Raw genomic sequence first — 8,690 nt, forward strand, 5'->3', positions numbered from 1 at the left:
GTGTTCAGACCCTTTGCTATGAGACTTGACATTGAGCTCAGGTGCATCCTGTTTCCATTGATCATCCTTGAGATGTTTCTACAACTTGGAGTGCACCTGTGGTAAATTCAACTGATTGGACATGTTTTGGAGAGGCACACACCTGTCTATATAAGGTCCCACAGTTGACAGTGCATGTCAGAGCAACAACCAAGCCATGAGGTTGAGGGAATTGTCCGTAGAGCGCCGAGACAGGATTGTGTCAAGGCACAGATCTGGGGAAGGGTACCAGAATATTTCTGGAGCATTGAAGATCCCCAAGAACACAGTGGCCTCCATCATTCTTAAATGGAAGAAGTTTGGAACCACCAAGACTCTTCCTCGAGCTGGCTGCCCGGCCAAACTGAGCAATCGGGGGAGAAGGAGATTGGTCAGGGGGGTGACCAAGAACCCGATGGTCACTCTGATAGAGCTCCAGAGTTCCTCTGTGGAGATGGGAGAACCTTCCAGAAGGACAATGATCTCTGCAGCACTCCACCAATCAGGCCTTTTATGGTAGAGTGGCCAGACGGAAGCCACTCTTCAGTAAAAGGCACATGACAGCCCGCTTGGAGTTTGCCGAAAAGGCACCTAAAGGACTTTCAGACTATGAGAAACAAGATTCTGTGGTCTGATGAAACCAAGATTGAACTCTTTGGCCTGAATACCAAGCGTCACATCTGGAGGAAACCTTGCACCATTCCTACGGTGAGGCATGCTGGTGGCAGCATCATGCTGTGGGGATCTTTAAGCTCCAGGGACTAGGAGACTAGTCAGGATCGAGGCAAAGATGAATAGAGCAAAGTACACAGAGATCCTTAATGAAAACCTGCTCCAGAGCGCTCAGGACTTCAGACTGGGGTGACAGTTTCCCTTCCAACAGGACAACGACCCTAAGCACATAGCCAAGACAACGCATAAGTGGCTTCGGGACAAGTCTGTGAATGTCCTTGAGTGGCCCAGCCAGAGCCCAGACTTCAACCCGATCGAACATCTCTGGAGAGACCTGAAAATCTCTGTGCAGCGACGCTCCCCATCCAGCCTGACAGAGCTTGAGAGGATCTGCAGAGAAGAATGGGAGAAGCTCCCCAAATACAGGCATGCCAAGCTTGTAGTGTCATACCCAAGAAGGCTGAAATCGCTGCCAAAGGTGCTTCAACAAAGTACTGAGTAAAGGGTCTGAATACTTATGTAAATGTGATATTTCATTATTTATTTTTGTATACATTTGCAAACGTTTCTAAAAAAAATGTTTTTGTTTAGTCATTATGGGGTATTATGTGTAGATTGATGGGGGGAAAACAATTTTAATCCATTTTAGAATAAGGCTGTAATGTTTCAAAATGTGAACAAAGTCAAGAGGTCTGAATACTTTCCGAATGCACTGTAGTGTTAGTGCAATGACGGAAGTCTATGGTATCTTCTAGCATGCTAGCAACTCCCTTCAATCTGCACAGGGAGATATAGAAATAGTATCCACGAGTTACTGACACTGGGGAAGTAGATAAATGGCTTCATTGCTAAAATCCGGACGTGCAGTGATGAAGGCAAACACATTTGTTATTTTGTATCAGTATAAGATACAATGTAAGACACAGATGGTAAACCTAATTCTCTTTCTTAACCAAACCCATTGCTCTCTCTGTGTTTCAGAGCCCACTGGTACTTGGCAGTGATCTGCTTCCCAGGGATGCAGGGCCCTCAGTTTGAGCCCAACCCTTTGTGCCAGGCCCCAGGGCTAGCACAGACACAGTCAGCCCCCCAGGGCAGGCCTCCTGACCACTGCCGGCCACTCTCCCCAGAGCCAGACTACTGTGAGCCCTTGGCCCCCTCAGAGAAGCTGTCCCTCAGTGCAACAGAGGCCTCCTCGGAAGGACACTCTCACAGCAAGCAGCCAAAGGGAGCATCCACCTGTCCCAATGGGGGCCAAGTGCCTCCCAAGACCTCTTTAGACGGGGTGAATGGGCTGGTCAATGCTCAGCCACAGTACACAGGTGAGCCACAGACAATGTCTCTACTTGGAAGTAGCATTTCATTGCACTGTGTACAATACACTGTATCCTGTGCATATGGCAAATATACTTTGATGTCTTAGAAGCTGTGTGGAAATTGATGGATGAAGAGTCAGTTATCTCACTGGCTTTTAATCATGTTTTGCAGATGGCTTGCACAGAATCAGTTTGTGTTACAGATCAGGAGGTGGCAATGGTGATGACACAGATACCTTTTCTGATGACCAAAGCTCCTGTCAGGTAATGGGGGATTTTGCTATTCTGTTGGTGACATTTTGTATTTATTATGGATCCCCAGTAGTTCCTGCCAAGGCAGCAGCTACTCTTCCTGGGGTCCAGCAAAATGAAGGCAGTTTATACAATTTCAAAAATATTACAACCCATTCACAGATTTCAGAACACACTGTGCCCACGGTTTTAAATAAAATGTTACTGCTTGCATCAGTTTCTTGAAGTGGTATAGAGTTCCATGTAGTCATGACTCTATGTAGTACTGTGCGCCTCCCATAGTCTGTTCTGGACTTGGGGACTGTGAAGAGATGTCTTGTGGGGTGTGCATGGTGTCCGAGATGTGCGCCTGTATTTCAAACAGACAGCTCGGTGCATTCAACATGTCGACACCTCTCATAAATACAAGTATTGATGAAGTCAATCTCTCTTCCACTTTGAGCCAGGAGAGATTGACATACATATTATTAATATTAGCTCTCTGTGTACGTCCAAGGGCCAGCCGTGCTGCCCTGTTCTGAGCCAATTGCAATTTCCTGAGTCCTTTTTTGTGGCACCTGACCACACGACTGAACAGTAGTCCAGGTGCGACAAAACTAGGGCCTGTAGGACCTGCCTTGTTGATAGTGCTGTTAAGAAGGTAGTGCAGCGCTTTATTATGGACTTACTTCTCCCCATCTTAGCTACTGTTGTATCAATACGTTTTGACCATGACAGTTTACAATCCAGGGTAACTCCAAGCAGTTTAGTCACCTCAACTTGCTCAATTTCCACATTATTTATTACAATATTTAGTTTGAGGTTTAGTGAAAGATTTGTCCCAAATACAATGCTTACATATATTTTTTTATATTTAGGACTAACTTATTCCTTGCTACCCACTCTGAAACTAACTGCAGCTCTTTGTTAGGGGGTTGCAGTCATTTCAGTTGCTGTAGTAGCTGACATGTACAGTGTGGAGTCATCCGCATACATGGACACGCTGGCTTTACTCAATGCCAGTGGCATGTCATTAGTAAAAATTGAAAAAAGTAAGGGGCCTAGACAGCTGCTTTGGAGATTTCCGGATTATGTTGTAGAGGCTTCCATTTAAAGAACTCCCTCTGTGTTTTGTTAGACAGGTAACTCTTTATCCACAATATACAGTTGAAGTCGGAAGTTTACATACACCTTAGCCAAATACATTTCTCAGTTTTTCACAATTTGACATTTAATCCTAGTATAAATTCCCTGTTTTAGATCAGTTAGGATAACCACTTTATTTTAAGAATGTGAAATGCCAGAATAATAGTAGAAAGAATGATTTATTTCAGCTTTTATTTCTTTCATCACATTCCCAGTGGGTCAGAAGTTTACATACACTCAATTAGTATTTGGTAGCATTGCCTTTAAATTGTTTAACTTGGGTCAAACGTTTTGGGTAGCCTTCCACAAGCTTCCAACAATAAGTTGGGGGAATTTTGACCCATTCCTCCTGACAGAGCTGATGTACCTGAGTCAGGTTTGTAGGCCTCCTTGCTCACACACACTTTTTCAGTTCTGCCCACAACTTTTCTATAGGATTGAGATCAGGCCTTTGATGGCCACTCCAATACCTTGACTTTGTTGTCCTTAAGCCATTTTGTCACAACTTTGGAAGTATGCTTTGGATCATTGTCCATTTGGAAGACCCATTTGCGACCAAGCTTTAACTTCCTGACTGATGTCTTGATGTTGCTTCAATATTTTCCTGCCTCATGATGAGCAGTATGACATCTGCGTGGGTCCATGGTGTTCATACTTGCGTACTATTGTTTGTACAGATGAACGTGGTACCTTCAGGCATTTGGAGATTGCTCCCAAAGATAAACCAGACTTGTGGAGGTCTACAATGTTTGGCTGATTTTCTTTTGATTTTCCCATGATGTCAAGCAAAGAGGCACTGAGTTTGAAGGTAGGCCTTGAAGTACATCCACAGGTACACCTCCAATTGACTCAAATGATGTCACTTAGCCTATCAGAAGCTTCTAAAGCCATGACATTTTCTGGAATTTTCCAAGCTGTTTAAAAGGCACGGTCAACTTAGTGTATGTAAACTTCGGACCCACTGGAATGTGATACAGTGAAATAATCTGTGTGTAAACAATTGTTGGAAGAATTACTTGTGTCATGCACAAAGTAGATGTCCTAACCGACTTGCCAAAACTATAGTTTAACAAGAAATTTGTGGAGTGGTTGAAAAACAAGTTTTAATTACATTTAGTTTGGAATATGTAAACTTCCGACTTCAACTGTAGCAGGGGGTGTTAAGCCATAACACATACGTATTTCCAGCAGCAGACTGATCGATAATGTCAATAGCCGCACTGAAGTCTAACAAAACAGCACCCACAATCTTTTTATCAATTTCTCTCAGCCAATCAGTAATTTGTGTAAGTGCTGTGCTTGTTGAACGTCCTTCCCTATAAGCATGTGGAAAGTTTGTTGTCAATTTGTTTACTGTAAAATAACATCTGATGATTTGCAGATTAAGTTAAATGAATGTTGTGTAACTTTGTTTAGTTCTTTTTTTTGTCTAGGATGAGTGCAGTGAGGACGGTGCACTGGCTGAAGACTTGGAACCCCCTGAGAGCTTAGAGTGGACGTCAAAACACACCATCTGTAAACAGTGAGTAGGAGAGGATGTTCTACCATTCTTGTGCCAGTAGAGGATGCTATTGCTCTCCTTCTGACACCTTTGTGGATAGTGTAATTTGAGGTGAATGGCCATGAATATTTACAATGTTTTAGGCATTTTCTAAGGGATTTGTTTGTTTTCTCAGGCCTTGTATTCTCATCATGGACTCGTTACGTGGCCCTCCGAGATCTTCTGTAATTAAAACATTACGAGAGTAAGTCAATACTTTAATACTGTTCTGAATATTGTAGATTTAGTTTGCCTAATTAGCACACAAAAGCAAACCTTCCCAAGCCATATATATTTTGTGTGTGTAACTGCAGGTACCTGGAGGTGGAGTGGGAGGTGAGGAAAGGAAGTCGGAGGAGTTTTGGGAGGGACCAGACAAAGGGTTCTAGCCCACATGTGCCTCAGCAGGACAACTTCAGTGACTGTGGAGTCTACATTCTGCAGTATGTGGAGAGCTTCTTCGAGGTGAGAGTATAATCTGGAGCGACACAACCAGTGTACACACACACACACACACACACCAATACAGTGTATACTGCAATGGAGACACCTGGAGCCATATAATGGGATGGAGGCCATTAACACAGTGTTGCTGTGTTTTGGTTGTCATTTTAAATTGCTAATGTTTTCAGAATGTATTTAGTGACGCAATTACTTGTAGCAGACTCACCTTACCATTGATCCTGGTAGGATAAATAGTTGTACAGTGCATTTGGAAAGTATTCAGACCCCTTGACTTTTTCCACATTGTTATGTTAGACTTATTCTAAAATTGATAAAATTTGTTTTTTTTTCCCCCTCAATCAACACAATAACCCATAATGACAAAGCAAAAACAGTTTTCATTATTTTAGCAAATATATTACAAATAAAAAACGGACATTTACATACATTTTCAGACCCTTTACTCAGACATTGAAGCACTTTTGGCAGCGGTTACAGCCTCGAGTCTTCTTGGGTATGACGCTACAAGCTTGGCACACCTGTATTTGGGGAGTTTCTCCCATTCTTCTCTGCAGATCCTCTCAAGCTCTGTCATGTTGGATGGGGAGTGTCGCTGCAAAGCAATTTTCAGGTCTCCAGAGATGTTCGATCAGGTTCAAGTCCGGGCACTGGCTGGGCCACTCAAGGACTTTCAGAGACTTGTCCCGAAGCCACTTCTGCATTGTCTGCTTAGGATCATTGTCCTGCTGGAAGGTTAACCTTCGCCCCAGTCTGAGGTCCTGAGCGTTCTGGAGCAGGTTTTCATCAAGGATCTCTGTGTACTTTGCTCTATTCATCTTTCCCTCGATCCTGACTTGTCTCCCAGTCCCTGCTGCTGAAAAACATCCCCACAGCATGATGCTGCCACCACCATGTTTCACTGTAGGGATGGTGCCAGGTTTCTTCCAGATGTGACGCTTGGCATTCAGGCCAAATAGTTAAATCTTGGTTTCATCAGATCAGAGAATCTTGTTTCTCATGGTCTGAGAGTCCTTTAGGTGTCTTGGCAAACTCCAAGCAGGCTCTCATGTGCCTTTTACTGAGGAGAAGCTTCCATCTGGCCACTTCCATAAAGGCCTGATTGGTGGAGTGCTGCATAGATGGTTGTCCTTCTGGAACGTTCTCCCATCTCCACAGTGGAACTCTGGAGCTCTGTCAAAGTGACCATTGGGTTCTTGGTCACCTCCCTGACCAAGGCTCGTCTCCCCTGATTGCTCAGTTTGGCTGTGCATCCAGCTCTAGGAAGAGTCTTGGTGGTTCCAAACTTCTTCCATTTAAGAATGATGGAGGCCACTGTGTTCTTGGGGACCTTCAATTCTGCAGAAATGTTTTTGTACCTTTCTTCAGATCTGTGCCTTGACACAATCCTGTCTTGGAGCTCTATGGACAATTCCTTCGACCTTCTGGCTTGGTTTTTGCTCTGACATGCACTGTCAACTTTGGGACCTTATATAGACAGGTGTGTGCCTTTCCATATCATGTCCAATCAGTTGAATTTACCACAGGTGCACTCCCAAGTTGTAGAAACTTCTCATGGATGATCAATGGAAACAGGATGCACCTGAGACTCGAAATTGAGCTCATCGCAAAGGGTCTGAATACGTATGTAAATAAGTTTTTTTTATTATTATTTTTTTTTTTAAACATTATCAAACATTTCTAAAAACCTGTTTTCGCTTTGTCATTATGGGGTATTGTGTGTAGATCGATCAGACTAATAAAAAAAAAAAAAGGCTGTTACGTAACTAAATGTGGAAAAAGCGAAGGGGTCTGAATACTTTTCGAATGCACTGTATATTGAATTTAACTGAATTACCTGCAGTGGTTGTTAATCAATTGAGCAATTGCCTTAACCAGGGCTTTAGACTATTAATTTGGAAGCTTCATTTCAACCTTGCACCACTTTGAAAATAGGACTTCGGACTGAATCCAAAATAATTATGATTTTTGGGCCCCTCATTCAGAATCCACTTACCAGCTTTCATCTCCCGGTGAACCTAGAGGAATGGTTCCCGCAGCAACGGATGAAGACAAAACGCGAAGAGATCAAGGAGCTCATCTTAAATATCCAAGCCCAACAGGAGATGGAGGCGGGCCAGGGCTCAGCCAAAGGCTCCCCTGGAGAACAGGAGGTGGGAGAAGAGGATACAGGGGAAGGTGTAGAGATTCAGAACCTGCCTGTCAGCCCCTGAGGTGCACTGTCTAGTCCGACACTGCTACCTACCTACCTCTTTTACTTTGACATGATGGTCCTATCTATCGGGTGGGTCTCCCGCTGCCTGGCCAAGCCTTGGAGGTATGCCTGCCTGCTGCCGGGGCCAAGCCTGGATGGAGGTCTGCCTGCCTGCTGCCGGGGCCAAGCATGGATGGAGGTCTGCCTGCCTGCTGCCGGGGCCAAGCCTGGATAGAGGTATGCCTTCCAGCTGCCGGGGCCAAGCCTGGATGGAGGTCTGCCTGCCTGCTGCCGGGGCCAAGCCTGGTTGTACACTGCTGGATTACTCTCCATCTCCATTATTTCTTAACTGCCATATTCCTTCCATTGACAACAAAACATTTTAAATTTGTATTGAATAAAACATGTATATATTCTGGAAGTTTTTTTGCTGCCTTTGTAATTGACTGTTTTTGATGCCGTGCTCTACATGAAGATCATCATCCATAGGTTAGTTATGTTTTCTTCATAAATATTATTTTTCGGTAGGATCTGTGCAGAATATACTGTTGTGCTGCTCTCGCATTGTGTTTATGCTTTCGACTGAGACTGAACTTGCGGTTATTTGTAATTTATATCCATACCTCTCATTAATGGGGCGGCAGGTTAGAGTGTTGGACTAGTAACCGAAAGGTTGCAAGATCGAATCCCTGAGCTGACAAGGTAAAAATCTGTCGATCTGTCCCTGAACAAGGCAGTTAACCCACTGTTCCTAGGCCGTCATTGAAAATAAGAATTTGTTCTTAACTGACTTGCCTAGTTAAATTAAGGTAAAATTAATTGTTTAGCCAGTGCTTGTTAAATCTCTACTGCCAGAGGGGATGGATCTTGAGCATTAAACACAGATATGAGCACATCACTTGCCTTAGTTTTTATAACATACTGTATGTCAGTGTTTTTCCTCTGCATAAAACATTCTGAGTTGGGTGCACCTTTTCCCTAGTAAAATATTTGACAGTTACTGTTATAGAATTCATGAGATGTCATCCCAGGTTCAATATGTCTTGTTATAGTAATGCATTTGTGCCTAGTTGCTGGGGTGGATGGGATGTAAAGTAGGTCCTCCAGAGAG

General features: G+C 43.7%; 1 protein-coding gene across 5 annotated transcripts in view; it reads left to right on the plus strand.

Annotated features, from left to right (window-relative positions):
* The window catches only part of LOC106571272 (sentrin-specific protease 6), a 32,898-nt gene extending 24,898 nt beyond the window's left edge, over nt 1–8,000 (plus strand). For all 5 annotated transcript variants that reach the window (XM_014144119.2, XM_014144120.2, XM_014144124.2 and 2 more), the window contains 6 exons: nt 1,672–2,012; nt 2,179–2,270; nt 4,817–4,905; nt 5,060–5,128; nt 5,238–5,388; nt 7,371–8,000. In XM_014144119.2, the coding sequence (XP_013999594.1) occupies nt 1,672–2,012; nt 2,179–2,270; nt 4,817–4,905; nt 5,060–5,128; nt 5,238–5,388; nt 7,371–7,598 (970 nt within the window). In that variant the 3' untranslated portion in view covers nt 7,599–8,000. The remainder of the gene's footprint in view (nt 1–1,671; nt 2,013–2,178; nt 2,271–4,816; nt 4,906–5,059; nt 5,129–5,237; nt 5,389–7,370) is intronic.
* Nucleotides 8,001–8,690: the final 690 nt, after the last annotated feature.

The sequence above is a fragment of the Salmo salar genome, chromosome ssa15, assembly GCF_905237065.1.
Source record: "Salmo salar chromosome ssa15, Ssal_v3.1, whole genome shotgun sequence".
Lineage (NCBI taxonomy): Eukaryota > Metazoa > Chordata > Actinopteri > Salmoniformes > Salmonidae > Salmo > Salmo salar.